This window comes from Falco rusticolus, chromosome 4 (genome assembly GCF_015220075.1).
Source record: "Falco rusticolus isolate bFalRus1 chromosome 4, bFalRus1.pri, whole genome shotgun sequence".
Lineage (NCBI taxonomy): Eukaryota > Metazoa > Chordata > Aves > Falconiformes > Falconidae > Falco > Falco rusticolus.
In genome coordinates, this window is record NC_051190.1 from 28,150,567 (window position 1) to 28,171,646 (window position 21,080).

General features: G+C 48.8%; 2 protein-coding genes across 6 annotated transcripts; both read left to right on the plus strand.

The window, feature by feature from the left end:
- The first annotated feature begins 3,125 nt into the window (after nt 1-3,125).
- On the plus strand, nt 3,126-15,414 carry FLCN (folliculin). Of its 5 annotated transcripts, none has more exons than XM_037385773.1 (12): nt 3,126-3,290; nt 4,133-4,411; nt 5,223-5,369; nt 6,030-6,251; nt 6,745-6,905; nt 8,511-8,602; nt 9,345-9,535; nt 10,693-10,806; nt 11,145-11,268; nt 11,616-11,747; nt 13,059-13,164; nt 13,972-14,173. In XM_037385773.1, the coding sequence occupies exons 2-12, from the start codon at nt 4,163-4,165 to the stop codon at nt 14,171-14,173; spliced, it is 1,740 nt and encodes a 579-aa protein (XP_037241670.1). In that variant the 5' UTR covers nt 3,126-3,290; nt 4,133-4,162. The 5 variants fall into 5 exon arrangements, with proteins under 5 accessions (XP_037241670.1, XP_037241671.1, XP_037241669.1 ...); XM_037385774.1 differs by lacking the exon at nt 3,126-3,290 and adding an exon at nt 3,317-3,414; XM_037385772.1 differs by lacking the exon at nt 3,126-3,290 and adding an exon at nt 3,525-3,612.
- An 899-nt stretch (nt 15,415-16,313) lies between these two features.
- Nucleotides 16,314-21,080, plus strand: PLD6 (phospholipase D family member 6). Its single transcript, XM_037387350.1, has 3 exons — nt 16,314-16,559; nt 16,869-17,301; nt 17,370-21,080. The coding sequence occupies exons 1-3, from the start codon at nt 16,314-16,316 to the stop codon at nt 17,609-17,611; spliced, it is 921 nt and encodes a 306-aa protein (XP_037243247.1). The 3' UTR covers nt 17,612-21,080.

Below are 21,080 nucleotides of genomic sequence, written 5' to 3' on the forward strand. Positions count from 1 at the left end.
TGTGAGGAGCTCAGCATCCAGTGCTTCCTACTTAAATGCCTGACTAGGAGCTGCTTGCTACTGCTAACCTGCCAGCTTTTTTTCAGGAGCCTAAGTGGGAGCTAAGCATTTCTGGCTCTTGCCATGTGAAGCTTGAATGTATTGAGGTCACCCATGGCTGAAAATACTCCATTTAATGGTTTCCAGTGCTGATACAGAACTGTTGGGGTTTTCATGTAAAATTGGTGTCTTAATTCTAGCAGAGCCTCTGTGACAGCGGTATGCTTTCTAGGAGAAGAGATGTCCCCAGGCTGATGTCTAGGTGGTGAACGATATTTTTAAAAGTATAAAATAGCAGTTTAGTATTGAACACAGCGTAGGTCCATAGTGTTAGTAGCTCACCACTGAGTACTTGTGCTTCCTATCATAGAGACTTCCATATTTGAAGGCAACTTTTACATCTGATCTTAAAGCCAAATCTTGGGTTTTTTCATAACTTGCCTTACCAGTCATGTAGCTAAAGATACTTACGATTTTTTGAAGGGTTTGGTTTTTTTTCCTAGTTAATTCTGCAGTGATTTCAATGCTGAACATACTTATGCAATTTTCCTCTCTGGTACTGTGGAAGTGTTAAATTAGTAGATTAGTAATGCTGTGGGCTCAAGCACAAAGCTGGGTTGTCCAAGTGTTTACAACCATGTGCGGTACTCAGAGAAAGGACTGCACATGACTAACCCCAAACTGCCACCTATACAAAAATGTGGATGGCTCGCCTTTCGTTGCCAAGGGCTCACTTGCCGAGGGAGAATGTATGCAGGATGCTTTTGTGAAGTTGGAGAAGAACCAGAAATGCCCACTTTGTAGTGGCTGAGCTTTTATGCTACTAGTTCCTATTAGTAAGCGTGGATGTAGCTGCTGAGAGCTGCAGGATGGCTTTCTATCAGTAGAATTAGAAGCAAAGTAATACGTGCAGCTGGCAAATAGCAGCTACATCTTCTCTTGTTTTTTTATCTAAAGTAGATAAAACAAATCCATGCTCACATCAAAAGGATGGTAGAAATAGCTATGTAATAGTTTCAAATGATATATTACACTATTTTTCTTAATTTGATTTTTAAGAGGGCAAATGCTTTTAAAGTTAGAGAACTGCTAAGGTTCCTTTTTCTGACGTGGGTAGTTGTGCTGTTAAACTCTGATTGCTGTTGAATTTTCAAAGTCAGGTCCCACCTGTAGAATCAGTAGATAAAGCATTCACCGAAAGTGCTTCAGGGAAGGGCTTTTAAGTACTAGTTTGATAAACACACACGGTCTGGCATCTGCATGTCTTGAGATACTGTTGAAATTAAGTCAGATTTTTAATGAAGTAGCTCCTCCAAGTCTTTGAACTAATTGCATGGGCTGTGGTCAGCTGAGACGCTTTGAGAACACTTGAGCTTTCTGGTTTTAATTTGTATTTATTGCAGGGAAAGACTTTTGATCAAATATAAGAATACGGCGTGCTGTGCTCTTCCAACCTTAGTCTCTCAGAGGTCCTGTGGCTAGTTTTTCTCATCGTGCATGGCCACAAGATGTGTTCACGAAATACTGAGTGCATGCTTTGATATCTAACTCCTATTTTCAGGCACCTTAATTAGCAAAGATACAAAACGCAGCTCTGAAGGTAGATGAGACGTGCAACTACACTTCTTAGCCACAGGAGGGGTCTCTAGCTCAGCTACTATTCGCTGCTATTAAATGTTGCCAAGAAGGAAGGAATGGTCAGAAGCTGTGTACAACCACCCCCTCCTGTTCCTGTGCCACCCAGGAGCCCCAGTCAGCCACCTCTGCTAACACACCTGTAGCGCTGCCACTGTGCCACATGCTTTTGCGTAACTCCGGCTGCCTCCTCCTATACAACTTCCCTTCGCTATTCTACAGTACAGCCGCGACCCGTTGTATGTGTTGTCATAGGTGATCTGTATAACGTAGGAAATGTTTTCTGCATGGCCAGACTGGCTGAGGAGGTTAGTCCTGAGAAGTTGTTTAAATGTACTATTGAAAAATAAAGATAACAAACGAGTTTTTCTTAGTTTTGTCTTAAATGAGATAGCAGGTCTTTTGTGTTTGGCTTTTCCTTAAGTTTTTTTTTTAGGGGGGGGAGGATCTCTTGTTGCTTCTCAGGACATGTGATGCTGGCAGGAGGCTGCTAGTTGTCTGCTGTGTGTGGCGGTGCCCTCGGCTCAAGAGTTTTTCAGGCTCTGCAGGTGGCTTCTCGGCATGCTCCTGAACAACCTCCGGTAGGAATAGCAGTTACTTTTTTGCAAACAGTGAGTCTTCCTTGGGAAGTGCTACCACAGGTCCTTGTCCGAGGTGGACTCTGGGATTAGATGGACTTTGGATTAAACATTTCTATTAATTTCTCTGTGTTACAATAATCATCCGTCTCACTGACCCTCTGAGTAATTGTTGTCTTCGGAGGTGTAATTACTAGTCTGTGCGTGGCTGCTTGAATCCAGAGGCACGTATTGTAGGGTATTAGCCGTAGCTGCCCTTTCTTGGGATTCCAGTACAAGTTGTACTCAGCTTAATGATCTGTGTGGTTACCTTGTGAAAGGCTTTTGTTTGGTAGTAAGGCCTGGAGGGATGCAGGGCAGGACTTGTGTTTTCAGAAAGCTGTAGGGATCAACTCCTATGTAAAAATGTGTGTGGGATGCAGTGATTTCACGATTTTGAGGCTGGAAAGGATTACGAGTTCACATGCAACTTGGTTTATTTTTCCATCGTGGTTTTCTATAGGTAAACAGGCATTTAATAAAACCCGATACCCTAAACAGAAACTGGAGGGGTTTAACGGAGAGGATCTCCATCAGAGCGCCCGTCCCTGCAAGGCCCAGCCTGAGCTCGCCTGCCTGAGCGGCTGCATGGAACCGCTTTATGAACGGAGCAGGAAAAGACGGTCCCTCACGGACGCCTCCATCTTCATCCCCGGTGCTTTAAGGAATTAAAGCACCCGCTGCGTCCTGCCAGGGCTGCCCCGAGTGTCCTGCAGGGACCCGGGGTGCCCGGCCGCGCTGAGCGCCCCGCCACCCTGCGGGGGGACCCGGCGGACCCGGCCCCGCCCGCCGTCACATGACCCGCCATGCGGCCCGCACCACCCCGCCGCGGGGGAGCGCGGCCCGCTCCGCCTGCGGCGCCGAAGGGTCGCAGGCGGCGGCTTGTCCTGCCCCCGAGGTCGGGCACTGCTGTCGGCTCCCTGCGGCGGGGCAGCGGACAGCGAGGGAAGGGAGGAGGCGGCTTCCGAACCTCCTCATCTGCCCCCCTCTCGCGTTGAGGTAATGGTTCTGCCCAGCCCCGGTGGACAGGGCGGTCGTGGGCCGAGGCACCGCCGCGCCCGGGCGGGGGGGGGTGCGTGGGGCTCCTCGGGAGAGCGGCGGGAAGGACCGGCTCGGTACCGCGGTACGAACGGCCTCCTGCTCCCTCTGTCCCGCTTTTTCCTCCCTCTCGCCGCTCGGCGGCGGCGGGTGGGCAGCAGGGAAGTTGTGTGCCCGTCTTCCCCCCCCAGCTACCGCTAGGGATGGTACGGGCCGGCGGGTCAGGCTGTGTCAGGCGCCCGCTGACACGGGACGGGCCGGGGCGGGGGAGCCCGGAGCCGCGGTGAGCGGGCCGGGGCCGGGCCGCAGCCGTCCGAGCGCGGGGGGCCGGGGCGGGCCGGTCCGGGAGCGAGGAGCCCGGGGCCCGGAGGGGGAGGCCGGGCCGGGGCCGGTTGGGCCTGAGGCGTTGGACTCCGGGCGCGCTGAGTGGGGCCGGTCCCGGCGCGTTGCGGCCTGAGGACCCCGGGCAGGGGCCCGGGGTGTCCGGGTACGGAGCTCTGGTCGTTCAGACCCCGGCCTGTCCCTGTAAAACTGGCCGTATCCGGGCGTGGGGGGCCGGCCCAGTCCCTGTTCCACCCCGGCGGGGCCTGAGGGGTAGCGGGGCGCGGGGGTCCGGGCCCCATCCCGCCAGGGCACGGAGGGTCGTTGGTCAGGTCGCCCCTGGTGGAGCGGTGCTGGTCCCTGAGGCTGAGCTTAAGGCCAGCTGCTCCTGGAGGGATATACAGCAGGACTCGCACCAATGCTGCCGGAGAGATGCTTTAATATCTGGTTACTGATACTGTGTGTGTCTCCCTTGCCTGCAGGAGGCCTGGCGTATGTGCTGAGCTCTCACTATGAACGCTATTGTTGCCCTCTGCCATTTTTGTGAGCTCCACGGTCCTCGCACCCTCTTTTGTACTGAGGTTCTGCATTCACCGCTTCCCCAAGGCGCGAGCAGCGGGGACATCTCGGGGCAGAATGAGCAGGCAGAAGAGGAGGAGGGTGGCATTCAGATGAGCAGTCGGATCCGCTCGCACAGCCCAGCAGAAGGTGCCAGTGCCGACTCCAGCAGCCCAGGGCCAAAGAAGTCAGACATGTGTGAGGTAGGTGTGTGGGTCTGTGTGCAGGCAGCAGAGGCCTTTGGCTTAACTAAAAGGCTCTTGGGTTCTGGAATGCAAATTTAATCATTTAAGAGAGGAAAAAAAACATGTGAACGGCAGTTGTTTTGTATGTGACTGCTAGTACAAGAAGATCTCCAGGTCCTCATGCACCATAATGATCCATGACAAGAGGATGAAGGAACTGTTGTTGAGTATATAGACCTTGATAAGATGTTGTCTCGAGGTCTCTTTAAACCCTGTGATGTGTGATTCTCTTCTGTCTGAGAAATGCTTTCCTCGTCCTTGAAGAGCATTTACTTTATCAGATTAGGTCTGGTTATCTTTTAATAGTAATTTTAAGAGCAGTATTGATTAGGAAATGGAGAAAAAATGCAAAAGCAATTAAAACAATAGAGCAAATGTATGTTCTCGGTTGTTCTCATGGTTGTCTACTGTTAATATTGTGTTCTGAGATATTTGTTATTTGTTTTCCTTTAGATTATGGCCAGGTTTGTTAGGCTAGTTGGTTTCACAGCTGCTGTTAACTGAATTTTACCAGCACCATGTTCACAGCCAAATTAAATAGTGGAAAATGAACATAAGAACAGAGGAAGTATATTGCAGGGAGTTCTATGTGAGGAGCTGGGTTCACATCCTGACCTTGACTTATATTTCTTGTCTTCTAACTATTTGTGTTCTTACCTATATGTGTAGGTGACGTTTCCCTACATTTTTAAGGGAATATGCAGAGGCATTTGGAAACCTTAAATAACTGCATGCTTATTTATGGCTGGATTTGCTTTTCTGTCTTCAGGGTTGCCGCTCTCTTGCAGGAGGACATCCTGGATATGTCAGCCACGATAAAGAAACATCTATCAAGTACGTCAGTCACCAGCACCCAAACCACCCCCAGTTGTTCAGCATCGTGCGCCAGGCCTGTGTTCGTAGTCTGAGCTGTGAGGTAACTGTCCTGGGAGTACAGGGAGAAAACCTGCTTATGGACTTACGTGTAATTTCAAATCCAGGATAGTGCTTTGCTCATCTTGGCTCTCTGTGCAGCCTGAAACAAAGGGGGACGGAGGTGGAAAGTCAGACACACAAGTCTGTTCCATCCAGGATTGGTGGTAATTTTTAAGGTTGATCTTTGATAAGCTTGCGGTTTCCTTCCTGTCACCTTGTGACACCAAAAAATTTCCCTTTCTTGTTTTTGCTCCTAGGTGTTTATTGGGTTTTTTTGGTAAAGATGTTGGAATCTTTGTTTAGTACAAAGAAATACTTGATTTTTGTAGACCATTAACATTCAGCATCTCATAGAAGTGAAGGGAGAACCTTACAGATTGGTGAACATTTGTGTGTCGGGATCAGCAACATCCCTTGTGGATTCTCAACAGTTTCGTAGTTGAATAGAGCTGAATTCTTAAAATACGGTTAAATTGAATGTTTTGTAGTGTTTGTAGAATACCTCTGAAGTTCTGTTTGACCAAACCTTTTGTACAGTAGCCTAAAAAGGCTTGTTTTATTCATCAAGTGTGTTAAAGAGCAGGAAGCTTTATTCAGTTTATTACCATTTCAGCTGTGTGATGTGCTTAACTGTTTTTGTGTATGTGTCCCTGCCCTTCAGGTCTGCCCAGGACGTGAAGGCCCTATTTTTTTTGGAGATGAACAGCACGGTTTTGTGTTCAGCCACACTTTCTTTATCAAAGACAGCCTGGCTCGAGGTTTCCAGCGCTGGTACAGCATCATCACTATCATGATGGACCGGATTTACCTCATCAACTCCTGGCCTTTCTTGTTGGGAAAAATCAGAGGCATCATTGATGAGCTTCAGGGCAAAGCACTTAAGGTAGGTCAATGCACAGAGTCCATTTGACTCAACGCTAATAAAACATTATGACAGCTGATTTACAGCTGAGTCAAAAAGCTGATGCTGCTCATTGCAGTTAGGTGGTCATTAAGGTTGAGACAAGGGACAAGAGGATGGTGCATATCTGGGGGTGCAGGAGAGAAGGAACAGGATGCCTTTGTCATTTTCAGGCAGTCATAACACTTCACAGACGTAACTGCTAGACTGTAGCTCTGTTAGAAATGTAAGTAACTGAAGTTGTTAAGGACAGTGGTTTTGGAGCACAGGCATTGCCTAATGATAACTTTAGTCAAGCTAAGAATAAGATGTCCCTTCCCTCTCTGTTCCCATAATTTACAATATATTTTGGATGCCTGTGTGTGATGCACCCTTTTCATTTTGTGTTTTTGCTGGTTGTTTTTTTTTTGGCTCAGCTTTATGTAAGCATTCTGTCTTCTTCGGTCTCTTTCACTGCTCTTATTCTGTGGTGCAGGTGTTTGAAGCAGAGCAGTATGGGTGCCCTCAGCGTGCCCAGCGGATGAACACAGCCTTCACTCCCTTCCTGCACCAGCGGAACGGCAATGCAGCCCGCTCCTTAACCTCACTGACCAATGATGAAAACCTGTGGGCATGTTTGCATACTTCCTTTGCTTGGTAATGCCATTTGTGTTTCTAGCTTCTACTGCTCCTTCATGAAGAGGATATTGCCATATTCTGAAAGGGTGGAAATGTGATTTGAGTGTTTGGGGTATTTTTACTTGAGGTAGTAAGTTGGACTTTGCTAAGTAGTCTCAAAATCGTAAAACAAGCAGGGTTGGAAGGGACCTCTGGAGACCATCTAGTCCAACCCCCTGCTAAAGCAGGTTCTCCTAGAGCAGGTTGCACAGAATCATGTCCAGGCAGGTTTTGAATGTCTCAAGAAGGAGACTCCACAGCCTCCCTCTGGGCAGCCTGCTCCAGTGCTCAGTCACCCTTAAAGTAAGGAAGTTTTTCCTCATATTCAGATGGAACTTCCTGTGTTGTGGTTTGTGCCCATTGCCCTTTGTCCTGGGCACCACGAAAAACGGCCTGGCCTCATCCTCCTGTCTCTGGCTCTTAAGATATTTGTAGACCTTGATAAGATCCCCTCTCAGTCTTCCCTTCACCAGGCTAGAAAGGTGCAGCTCCCTCAGCCTTTCCTCCTGAGAGATCCTCTTCATAGCTTCTGCTGGCCCCTCTCCAGTAGCTCCCTGTCTCTCTTGAACTGGGGAGCCCAGAACTGGACACATCCCTCCAGGCACAGCCTCACCAGAGCAGAGTAGAGGCGGAAGGATCAACTCCCTTGACCTGCTGGCCTTGCTCCTCCTAATGCACCCCAGGACACCACTGGCCGGCTTGGCCACCAGGGCACACTGCTGGCCCATGGGCAACTTGCTGTCCACCAGCACTCCTGGGTCCTTCTCTGCAGAGCTGCCTCCCAGCAGCTCAGCCCCAGCCTGTGCTGGTGCAGGGGGCTGTTCCTCCCCAGGGGCAGGACCCGACACTTGCTTTTGCTGAACTTCTTTGGGTTCCTCCCTGCCCAGCTCCCCAGCCTGCCCAGGTCTTGCTGAATAGCAGCGCAGCCCCTGGTCTATCAGAAGTAATCTCTGAATTGGAAGGAGCTAAGCACAGGAAGACAGGAGCCTGCTGATGCCTTTAGGACAAAAAAAAGTCTTGTTGCTGTGAAGTAAACCTACTAACGTGGCTGCTAATGGAAGCCATTTCTATCTGGACGGAAAGGCCATGCTGTATAAAAGTAAGCATGGAAGAAAGAAAAGATACTGTACCCCCAGTGTGTTGTACCTCGGGTTCACGCTTGGAGTGCAGTGGTTGTTCACCTGGAAGTGCCTGTGTGTTGCGATAGGCAGCGTGGGAGGCGCAGCCGTTTGGCACAGCGGTATGTTTGTGGGAGTTCGGTTGCTCCAGTGCCTGATTTGCTCCTCAGGCTTCCCTGGAAAGATGCCACAGAGAGGGTTGCAACACTGGCATGTGACTTGGATGGGGGATAAGTATGTTGCACCAAGTGGTTGCAAAATGGTAGGTGACTTTGAGTGGCGGCGGTTGTAAGATGCGTTGATAGTTATCACACCGAGGAAGGCACATTGATGTGTTGAAAGGAAGCACAAATTGGTGTGTGGCTGGATTCTTTGTTGAGCTCATCGCACCGAGTTTCTTACTGGATTTTTGCACCTAGCAAGCAGGCCTAATGAGTGCTACTTCTGTTTCTTTCAATGTCTCCAGGCTTTTGAAAGCTTGTGGTAGCCGACTTACAGAGAAACTTTTGGAAGGAGCACCAACAGAAGACACCCTTGTTCAGATGGAAAAACTTGCAGGTGAGCTAGAAATTTCCAGAGCTGGAAGATCCTCTTGAGAATGCTTTAGATGGTAAAACACCAAGTCCTTTCAGCAGCAGCATGAGCACAGCCATCACTCATCAACTTTACCTTAGTGGCAGTTTCCACAGTAGCTGATGTGCTCTCCCGTGTGGAGATGACTGGGACAGGAATGTGAAATCAAGGCCCTTGGCCTCCTAGGCTCTCTGCATGCGCATGTGGTGTTTGTTACTTGAGTTAGGAGTGTTGCATCATTGTGATTATTGTTCTGGCTGGCTGGGTTGGCCCTCCTGATGAATCTCTACAGCCAAAAGAATTTGCAGTCACATCATATGGACTTCTTTTTTTTTTTTTTTACAAAATTTCTAAAATTAAAGGATGACAATTTTTTCTTGCATTGAATTAATCCGTTTAGACTAAAGTCTACAAAACCCTCCTCAAAGCTTTGGCCATGACCTTTAAAAAGAGTAGAGAACGGATAATTGGTCAAAAGATGTGACTTTCTGTTCTGTAGGTGAAAATTCATTCTTGACCCTTTAGTGGTTGTCTTCTATGTGAGTTAATAAACTTCGATAACACTTAGGTGTGTCTGTGCTGCTAGTACTTTCAGTTACTGTGTTCTGAACTCTTGCCTTCCCACATGCAGCCAAAATCAGTCGGCTGCAGCATGCGTAGGCGCTTTTGAGGCAGTTCCCTCTCTTAGAGAGCAGCAATTTTTATGACCGCTGCCTTTTTTTCCTAGATCTGAAAGAAGAGTCAGAAGGTTGGGATGGTTCTGAGGAAGAAGAGAAGCCTTCTTCCCAGCCAGATGTTGTGGAAGGGCAGGAGCTGTCTAAATGCTCACCTGAAACATCTCTGATGCCAGATTGCAATAGCTGGAATGTGGCTCACAGAAGATTGTCTGTCTTTCGGTCTCTCCGGCACATGAGACAGGTAGGAGAGAAGCACAGTTACTCTGACGTTGAATTCACAAGATAATAACTTCTTTTCTCCTGATAATGTTTTTTTCAAAGATACATGTATTTCCTGCAGTCTAGGCTTCTTTCCTGGTTCTGTGTTCAGCACAGAGCCTGCACAGCTTGGGGCATGGTGTGAACTGCACCTCTTAAGGACGCTCGCTTCCTCAGAGATCATGTGTGCCTCTAGTGATCATTGATCATGTGGGATGGGATCATATGATTTCTCTCAAACTCTGCGCTTTTCTTCTTCCCAAAGCAGTGACAACAGTAACTTAATACAGAGGTCGTGTGACATCTTCAAAGCTAAGTACTGTTTGCTTAAAACAAAAATGTTTCAGAGGGGAAAAAATCATTTAGAAACAAAACAAATGATTCTGTACAGATCTAGCCTTTCACCAGTGCTTCCAGTTCTCCCTGGCTGAGGGGGAAGGTTCAGTGCATTTGACCCAAAGTCTTTTTCATACCAGCTTGTTTTCCTGGACACTCCTGACAAATACCTGCTTTATGTCTTTAGCCTCCTTTAGTTGTACTGTCTCCCAGTATGCTTGAATGCTTGAAGCTAGTGAACTACAGCGGTGTATTGCACGTGTGTGCTTTTGGAGGCTTGTCTAAGAACATTGTTTCACCTTCTATGCCTGAATCGCTGTTGTGTACATAACCCAGATCAGAGAATGCCTGAAAGTTCTTGTTTAACAGAAGTTGTTCAGTTCCATTCCAAATGGGCCTGTGTGCCTCTTACCAAACCTGCTAATTTGGCCAAGTGGGCTGGTTGATGCAGTCCAGCCAGAGCACTGAAGAATTTGGAGCAACTGAGAAATGAAACTGTTGTTCTCTTCATGTGCTTGATACTGAATTGGGTCATTGAGCGGGCATATTGGCAAAGTGGTACTTTGCTGCTCTTTGTTCTTGAAACCACAGATGGGGGCGAATATTGCTTTGCATGACAGTCTGATGCCCTTCGCACCTGTCAAAGAAATTCTGATCTTGGCACTGGTGGTTTAGAGCTATTACTCTGGGCACAAGACCTGCTAAATTTTCATGTTCGTTTCTGCTGTTCAGCTCAACAGGGCGAAGCAGGCATTTCACTACTTTTCCTAGCTAATGCAGAAATTTTTTAATTTTTTTTTTCAGGTTCTTGGGGCATCAGCATTCCGCATGCTGGCTTGGCATGTTCTGATGGGGAATCAGGTCATCTGGAAAGCTCGAGATACAGATCTTGTCCAGTCTGCTTTTGATGTGCTACGGGTAGAAACTTTTTCCTTTATTTCCTGGCTGCATATTTTTACATGTATTTTTCTAGTAGTCCAGCCTCATAATGACCTGTCTTTGACATGTCATCTCCTGGAGAATGTGTTCTAAATTACATGGGTTTGAAAAAGCAACAACAAAAATGGAAAAACACCCACCAAACAAAGAACTTTCAACCTCTGGATGTCTTGGTTGTCCTCAGCAACTGCATAGTCTATAAGGCTGAGTAGGGTACTTCTGATCCCCCTAAATCAGGAGCGTGAATTCAGGGAGAAAATTGTACTTTACTTGTTTAACTCCAGTGTCTCTGTTGATACGTTTCTTTCCCTCTCTAGACTATGCTGCCTGTTGGCTGTGTGCGGATCATCCCCTATAGCGACCAGTATGAAGAGGCATATCGGTGTAATTTCCTAGGGCTTAGCCCACATGTCCAAATCCCACCCCACATACTGTCATCTGGTAAGAGCCTGTTGCAGAACCCTCTCCTTTCCCTATCATCTTTTGTTGAAGAACATGAGATTTTGGGGGGTTTTTTATTAAGCATGGGCGGATGGTCTAACAATGCTGTGTGAACTAAAACCTGTAGCACTTTTTGTTTTCCCCGTGACCTTTCAGTAGTTGAAAGGTGTGACTCCTGCTGTAAGCACTGATATAGCTGACAGTCCTGGTTCCTGTTGGGGAGAAGTTAATGGTGGGCCAGATACTTCAAGCTGATGGAGGTGTGCTTTCTCAGAGCAGTGTGCATAGCTGTATTTTAGAATCAAGGCTAGTACAGTTAATATTTTTCTGGGCTCTTGTTGCTCTAGAGTTTGCGGTGCTTGTGGAGGTTCGTGCTGCTACCCGGTCCAGCCTCTACCCAGCTGTGTTTGATGATGAGCAGTCCCTCAACAAGTACGAGTTTGTTGTGACCAGTGGTAGCCCTGTTGCAGCAGATCGAGGTAGGTGATTTGAAAGCAGAAAGAGCCTGTATCACTGAGATTAAAAGAGCATCTTAAGCTGTAACTGGTTTTTAAGCTGTTCGTGTACTGGCGCTTAACGAAGTCTGAGTAGAAGCCAGGTCAGTATACAATGCTATTATATAATACAGCTATTAGAGGTGAGTCGTTTAATCATAAAGCGTTTGCCTTACCAGATCAGTATTTTGCTTATGAATTTTCAGAAATGAGATACGAAATCTGTAGCATGGATACAGTAGCAATTGCAGGGTAATTCTTCTGTAACCCACAGCGAACGGTGTCTATTCTGGAATACTTGTGCATTTATTTTGAGTAAGTCTGGTTTGTAAGGACTGTGACATTATTCATCTCCCATGTTCCAATTGGCAGACAAGTATGACTGATACAGAAATACCCAGACCTTTTTTATTTGTCTCTCCTACTTTGTTGAAGGACCTGAACACTTGCAGTTGGGTATGATTCGAGTCAGGTCCATCAGTCTCATGTTTTTCTGGGAAGTCTTAATTTAGATGAATTGGCTTCACTGACTCTCAAAAGACACGGCAGATGGCTAATCCTTCTGCTCTGTCCTCTGAAGATACTACAGGTGCAATGCAAAGCAGAGACTACTCTTTCTGTAGTGTTCTTCCTGTTGTAAATCCTACATGAATAATTACATTAGTTTACTTTCCATCCAACAAGTGCATGTTCAGAAGCTTCTGGACAAAAACAGTGACTGAAAAGTCTTTTCACCACCACAGCATCTTACTTACTAGGCCATGGACTGCTGGGGGGAAAAAAGCCTCCTGGGGAATTCCAAATAGTGGTCCAGGAGAGGAATGCCTTGGGTTGGTTCTTGGTTTATTTTTTTATTAAGTATCTTGGAACTGCCCTTGGTAAGAGGAACATTAAATCCAGAGTAAGTGGAGACTTCAAACGTGGTTTAGTGGTGGACTTGGCAGTGCTGGGTTATTGGTTGGACTCGATCATCCCAACGGTCGTTTCCAACCTAAACGATTCTATGATTCTGTGATACGATTCTGTGGTAATGTAGCTTTCTGCATATAGAGGAGGCTGCATTAATGCACCAGACCAAAATACTGGTGACAAATGAGTGCAGACTAGTGCTCTTAAACAGAATAACAGGTAGAACAAATATGTATCCTTGTCTGTAATTCCAGCAGGTATTAAGGCCCAGGCCGTAGAGTAAATGGACTAGTCCTTGCTAACAATTAACTAGTAAAGGGGTAAGGGGTAAGTTATAGCTTGTGTGTCCTCTTTCTCACCCTTTCCCCCCTCTTTCTCACGCTGTAGTTGGCCCTACAATCTTGAACAAGATTGAAGCTGCCCTGACCAACCAGAACCTTTCTGTGGATGTTGTGGATCAGTGCCTTGTTTGCTTGAAGGAGGAGTGGATGAAGTAAGTACGACTACGCTGGTTTCAGAGAAACGGCTTTAGCACTAATCCTGGCACAGTTCCAGCTGAGTACAGGACAAACTGGTAGTCAGGTAACTGCTGCTGTAGTACTGACAGTAGTTGGCTTTACTGTTGGGAGCTAAGGATACTGGAGTCCTTCTGCTCTAGTCCTAACTCTCTCTTTGGCTTTCAGCAGTTCTTAACCTTTATGCTTCAGTTCACACATCTGGAGGTTAACCTACATGACAATACTTGTCTGCCTTGCGTACATTGTGAGGATTAAGCATGCAAATACATACATGCCTGTCAATGCGCGCTATATTCCAGTGCAGATAACATGCCAAACAGATGTCATGATTGCACCTTCAGGCACTACATTTCAAAGCAAGCTGCAAGCAGTTATAAAGGGAGACCAGACAGTCATGCGAAATAATTCATGGAACATTACAATTTTGTGAATTTTATCTGAAGGCCAGATGGGCACTGGATTTGTCTCCCAGGGAGATTCCCAGTTGTCACGATTAATTGTTTTACTTTCTGCTAGAATGGAAAAATGAACTAGAAATATGCATATTACTACTGAAAACGAGTAATCCCCCTAACTAATCCCCGCTTTTCTCGTACTCTTCCCCACCACCACCACCACCTTCTTCATTCAGAGCATGAGAATAGTTTCCACAGAATATTGTTTGAAACTTTTATTAACATTTAGTTGCAGTAGGCACTGAGAGAAGCTACAGTTACTGCTCTTTCCCTGTTTGATGCCTGCAAGTCCATTGTAATAGTGACAGGAGTTTCTTGTTTCTGTAGTAAAGTGAAGGTCCTCTTTAAATTCACTAAAGTGGACAGCAGACCCAAGGAGGATACCCAAAAACTGCTGAGCATCCTGGGAGCTGCGGAGGAAGACAACGTCAAGCTTCTCAAGTTCTGGATGACTGGCCTGAGCAAGACATACAAGTCCCACCTGATGTCAACAGTTCGCAGCCCAACGTCCTCAGAGTCCCGGAACTAAAGAGTGCCCAACCTCACTTGCTGCCTTCAGATACTGGCAGGGAACTCCGAGTTACCACTGCTGAGCCTGCAGCATGTGCGTTAGGCGGATAGTGAAACTTCATCGCTGTTCTCCTGGTCCTCCAACTAACTTGAAGAGCAACTTGAGTCTTTCCTGATTGCTGTGAGACTGGACTAATAAGTGCTAATAAGTAGTGCTGCTGTCTGTCCTGAAACTCAACTCTAAATCTAGACCTGCACACTCAAGACTAAAATACACCAACACTCAAAGAATCGGTGTGAATTAATTAAAATCCTGTACTGTCCTCGTTAAGCATTATGGTGTGGCAGTAGACCTCAGTTTTAAATATAATTGGCAAGACTCTGATACCTGTGACAACATCCAGAACTCTTGGGAGTGGATATAGTTAATCTCTCCGAATCCCACATAGATCTCCTAAATGCCTGAGAGAACGAGAACCAAAAATAAGTGACGTGTCACAGGGTATGGATCACATAAATTATTTCAAACCACTTTATGCTCGGATTTAAGAAGAGACTATTTTCTGCTGTAGCATAAGTCAGGATATCCTATTGGAGTCCTGTAACTCCACTTTATTTATTTATATCTTAACTTGAGACGGTTTTCAGCATTTGCTTTGGAAATCTTGTCTGGGAGGGAGAATTTTAATGTAAGAACTCTCAAAATGCAGCTTGCTCGCCTGTCCAGATGGTAAAATACTTGCCTTGTTTTGCCTGTGGTTGCGAAACTTCCAGGTAGTGAAGATAACCTCACCAGGATAAGGTTGCTGGTGTTCTTCTGTCTTCAGAAATAGTTTTCTAGCTTCCTTATTTAAGTTAAGCAGAGGAGATCCAACCTGTAGGTGCTCCCTTCTTATATAACTCTATAGTAGCCATTTTTGCTTAATAGTTCATGGAAACATTGGTGCATTTTTTAATTACCTAAACAGATATTCCTTATCTGTATTGTAAGGAATTACTGTTTTTGTTGTGAAGTCTTTTTTCTGGATCATTTTTGGGAAAACTTGACATTACCGTAGATGTTTTTAACAGGCTAGAGGCAGGTTTTACCCAGGTGACCTTCTACACTCATCCAAACAAGACTCGAGCTCAGAGGGGATGTTCCAACTTGTCACAAGTTCTGTTCTTATATATAAAATATGCAGGTTGATTTTTGTCTGGAACATCTGTAAAATGGAGACAGGCATTAAATCTCATTAAGAGCTATTTTTGTAAGACGGACAAAGCCTAGTTTTGTGTTGATTTTCAGTGTGTGTATGTGTGTTGTGGTGGGGGAAACAACAGCCGATCCACGGTAACTCCTGCATCTTAGCAGAGATCTAATTTACAGAACTTAATAGACCTTTTCCTCTTAACTTTATATGTTAGTTTCTTGTACATATGGAGCAGGAGATGCTCAGATTCATTATTAATTGATATTAATTGAAAATGCTTGACTGGACATAAAACAACTGCAGGATGTTATGCTTGGAAAAAGGCATTACTCTGTTCAGGGTTTGCAAAAAGGCTTGCATTTCCCAATGGTCAGTAAGGAAACGGGAAACAAAAGAGGTGCTCAGGCTCTAAAGGAAGCTTCAGATCAGGTATGTGTCTTGCTTCCTCCGTGAGGGAAAAACGGAGCCCACTAGCAGTGGGATAAAAGCGACAGAAGTAATTACAAAAGCAGGGGTGAGGAAATCAGCATTGCCGGTGCTGGGTTGCTGCTCGCTCCTGTGCCTGCCTTTTAGGTGAGCTACTACTCTGGTTTTGTACCTGAAAGCTGTTCTGGCCCTCTTCAGAGCTGTGCACCGCAACAGGCAAAATGTTGTTTGGCATTTAGACCTTCTCCATCGCTGAAGTGTTTTTATCCTTTAAAGAACAGCTCTCCCACGAGACCCAGCCTGAACGTCTGGTCTCTAACCTGTGGTTGTGTGTAAGCGCCCGTTAGCAACGCCGGCGTTTCTGTGTGGTTTCCTCCGAAACAGACAAAAAGTGGTCCCGAGGTCAAGCCTGAGGCTTCACCATCTTCCTTGTGCTCGTGGCAGCGGTGAGTTGTGCACGGGGCTGGCTGGTCCCTGGCCTGGTCTGGAACGGGGCTGTGGCACAGGCAGCCCGGTGTGGGGTGACCACCGTGGGAAACCATGGCCTTACCGCTTACCGGCTGCCCCCGGGACGGCAACTGCCCCCGGGACGGCAACTGCCCCCGGGAAAGCCAGCAGGGGGGAGCTGCTGAGGCTGCGCCCCCCGGGCTCCTGCGTGGCCTCCGACCCGTGTGCCGCCCGTCGGGGCAGGGGGCCCGGGGGCTACCGGAGGGTGGGCCGGGCCAGGCCCCGCAGCTGGCGCCGATGCCGCGGGCGCTCCTGCCGCCATCGACAGCTGGCATGTGCGCAAGTTCATTAACGAATTAACGAACCGGCCGGTCCGTGGGCACCGTTCCCCACCCTTTGCGCGATGCTCCTCGGGGACCGGCTGATGGGGCCGGGGCTCTCCGTGTGCCGGGGCCCGGCCGTGCCGCGGGGGGCCGGGCGGGGGCGAGGGGTCGGTAGGGGCAGGTGGGCCGGGGAGGGCCGGGAGAGGCCGCCCGCCGCCACAGCCGGGCCCTTCCGCCGCCCCCGGCCCGCCCCGCCGCGGCGCGCCCCGGCCCCGTGGGCGGGCCCGGCCCCCCGAGGGCGCGTCCCGGCGGCGGCCCCGCGCAGGCGCCGGCATGTGGGCGGCGGGCGGGCGGGCGGCGCTGGCGCTGGGCCTGGCGCTGGCGGCGGGGGGCGGCGGCGCTGGCGCTGGGGCTGGGGCGGGCGCTGGCGGCGCGGCGGCGGGCGCGGCGGGAGGTGCTGTTCTTCCCCTCGCCGCCGCGCTGCACCGAGGCCCTGCTGGCCCAGGCGGAGGCGCCCGGCGCGGCGCCCCGGCCGTGCCCCTGCCCGCTGCCGCACGGCGAGAGCTCGCTGGGCCGCCTGCTGCGGCACCTGCTCTCGGCCCGCCGCTCGCTCGACCTCTGCCTCTTCGCCTTCTCCAGCCCGCAGCTGGGCCGCGCCGTGCGGCTGCTGCACCGCCGCGGCGTGCGGGTCCGTGTCCTCACCGACGCGCAGTACATGGCGCTGCGGGGCTCGCAGATCGGGCCGCTGCGCCTCGCCGGTGAGGCGGCACCCGGGGCTGGGCCGGCGCCGGGCACGGCCGGTGCTGAGCACCCTGTCTCCTTGCAGGGATCCCGGTGCGCCACGACCAGGAGAGCGGCTACATGCACCACAAGTTCGCCGTGGTGGACGGGCGGCTGCTCATCACGGGCTCCCTCAACTGGACTACCCAGGCTATCCAGAACAACCGGGAGAACGTGCTGGTCACCGACGACGCTGAGTACGTGACGGCTTTTCTGGATGAGTTTGAGAGGATTTGGGAAGAGTACAACCCCGCCAACTACGCCTTTTTTCCCCAAGGTCATAAGTGATGGAGCCGCCTCAGGGGGCTGGCGGCAGCCCTGCCTCAGCCGTCAGCGTTCACGGTGTTCTGTGTGTCGGTGCTGTTGTATCAGCCCCAGTTTCGGCGAGCTCCCCCCAGGAGGGGTGTCCCGTGCCCTGCAGTGCCCCAGGGGCCTTCCTGTGGGTTATTCCCATGCTAGAGGAATGACCCAGCTGCCTGGCGACTTGTTTTGTGAGGATAGTTGTGATACAACTGCGTTCGTAGGGCTTGAAACCCTGGGCAGGCTCCCCGCTGCGCCCCGGCACAGGTGTGTACGTCCATATCAGTGCTGGGCACGTTTCAGCGGTGAAATGGATGTTTCCCACTTTGGGATCCTGCAGGCCCAGTGGCTCTTCCACCTCCACAGCCAAAGGAAGAGTCAGGAGGGCTACAGCAAAGCCAGAGTCTGTACAGGGAGGTTAAGCGCCTTATGTTTCTTATGTTGGCATTAATTGTTGATTTTAAAAGTTTGTAAAAAGAAATTTCTGGAAATTTCTGGAAAGTAGGAAGGCAGAGAACAAGTACGTTTTGACTGTGTACACATTTCCTTTGGCTTGAGATTAGCAGAGCTCCAGTGTAAAAGCATGAGAACAGATCCTGACAGCTCGTGTTCCAGCAAGCAGGCATAGGGAGTCTGGAAAGGAACAAAACTGTTCTGGGGATCAGTCGGGCTTGTCTTCAGAGCAGACGCAGCAGCAGTTGGGTCCCCAGCGTCACAGCCGAGTGGTAGAAGGAAACCCCGGTGTATTCAGGTGGTGGGACACCGTGTCCTCTGGTTTGGTGACTTTGCCCGCCTGTGCTGGGCAGCAGGTTGGGGACAGCAAGTGAATGTGTCCCTACAGGTCAGGGTGGAACAAAGATGGGTGTAAGCTTAAGAATTTCAAAACTAAATAGCATCTGTGTAAGAATTACTTTATCCTGAATATACAGTGTCTCAAAAGCTCGCAAAATGAAAAAAGGTCTTGATGTTTTTGTTACCAGGTTTGCTCGATACAGTAGTGCTGCGATTGGCACTACTAAATAAACCATTTCCACAGAAAAGCTCAGCGTCATCCCGGTTTTGCACTCCAGGCAGTCCTTGGGGGTTGGTTGTTCCAAATTGTTAAAAATTACTTAAAGCCTTAGGTGTTACTTAGGATACACGGAGTAACATCAACAGACTGCTGGGCTGTTCTGCCCTGGGTCTGGGGGAAAAGCATTACTGTTACCTGTGGTAGAGCAACTATGGAAGAAGCCGAGAAAGGTCAGTCTTTAGTAAATGCTGTTCAGAAGCATTAGATTTACACTACTGTAAACGTGTTACTGCTATTAAAATGCTACCTGTTGCATTTTCCTTGTGGAGTGCGACTACAAAAGCAAACAGCTCACTCATTTCCAGGCTCTGGCCTCTGCTGCATCCTTTCTGTAGTGTCTTTTTTTCAAAGAAACACCTCACTACACAGCATGCAAAGGGTGGTGCAAAAATAGTTTATTACGATATAGTTAATGTAAAGTTAGGTAATTATATTTACAAGATAAAAATGATCAGCTACATCCATGGGAACCTAGCATGTCACACAAGATTTGTAAGGAATAAATACTGTGAGAAAAATGACATTTCTATTACCGTGAGCAGGTGATTGGGAAGAGTGGCTTTTAAAAAAGCACTGAAATAAACAAGTGGGAGGGAGAAGGGAAGGAGGGAGGAACTCGCACGAACTGAGAAACAGGAGCCTCCAACACCCATTCCCCTTTGCAGAGGGGAAAAATCTTGTGTGAGACTTAATTTCCTGGACTAATTTCTATGGAAAATGGCAATTAAAAGAGGCCGTTCCGCCCTACGGATGGACAGGGCTTGAGGACAACGGTGCTTCCTCCTCTCCCCGCCCCCCACCCCGCTGGGATTGCTCCTGGGGCTGAGCCGCAGGGATTTCAGCATCCCAGTGCTGCCCGGGTACCTCTGACCCTGCTCCGCCGCCACTTTGTCACTTGGCCACGTCACCGGTCGCAGGCGGGGGGCTGGCCACTGCGTTGCATCGTCGCAGGAACTGGGAAGTGACTCTTGCATCCTCGTTGCTCACAATTCCTTTGGGTCACTTCCAGAGGACGAGTGGTAGGGAGCGGTGTGTGCGTGGTTTGCATCCCGAACGAGCCCCCTTCGGCTACAGGTCAGTTGTCGGTTAAAGCTAAGGCCAAGCCTTCTGTTCTCATTAGGATGGTGGAGGAAAACTGACTGTTATTACCTGTACGGCCACTTCGGACACCACCCACGGCCTTGCAGAACTTCCCTCTCTCTCCCCGAACCTTCATCCTTTCCAATCAATGGTTCTTTAAAACCTCAGGTCATCCAGAACTCCAGGTTCCAGGAGGGTGGACACGGGTCAAAGGCTGCGTGTTCACATCTGCTTTCTACTTACCATAGTCTTCAGTGTTTTGCAACATCCTCTGCTGTCTCTAGGAGTGAGTGCTCTTGTCAGTCCTGCACACAGGCGGTGTGTGACGAAAGCATGAAGAAAGAATAGTCATTGCACCCATGATTCATGAGTTCGTGGCCAGCTGGCTTAGTTCAGTTAGTACCAACTTGTCTGACTCATCAGGTTTCTGCTAGTAAATCCCACACCCTCGGTTTCTTTTAGTAGTCTCAGGCTGAGGCAGGGCGAACCGCTGGGGCTGACTCCTGCGTTGGTTCCAGCCTGGAGCTCCCTGCTCCTGCAGCAGTACGTCGGCTCCTCTTGCAAGGAGGGGTTTGTACTGCAGGATCACCTACGTTCAACTCAGTAGTAACTACGTTGTGCTGAAAGTTATGGTTGAAGTTACATCCTGTACGTTACAGTGCGCTTCCATGCTGCTGGAGGATGCGTGGCTGTACCACGGGGGCCGTCAGTCCCTGGTAAAGTCCGAGAGCATCTCGGATGGGCTGGGCTGCACAAGTGAGTTCCAGCGTTACACCGGTGCCTCCCAGACCCCAGCCCTAAGCTACTCTGCAGAGGGCTGTGTGCACTCTCACCGAGTAGTTACTGCTGCCCCGTATAACAGGTAACAGCTTGCATGTGCGTGGTGTTAATGTCACTATCAAATACAAGATTACCGAGTTCTCTGCATGAAAAAAAACAACCAACCCCAAGTTTATAGTGCAGTAAGGTTACAATTCTCAAACAGACTGTACACAATCTTTGGACAGATATCTTCAAAACTAAAGGTGTAGGTCAGCAGAAAAGGTTTGAAAAGATATTTATAACAGTCATCAAAACCAAACAAAACAGTTTATCGGGGTAGGTGGGCTGGGCTGGGCAGGGTGGGCACTCCTCTCCCAGCCCACGGACATCTATGTTAGAGCAAGATTTAAAAATCAAAACCACAACTTAGTCACAAAAGAGAACCCTCCACTAATTGTTGAGTAATAAATATTTACATTGCGTGCGTTGAATACTATACAGGTTTTAAATTATTTTAAAAGAGAAGAATAACAAAGCTTTTTT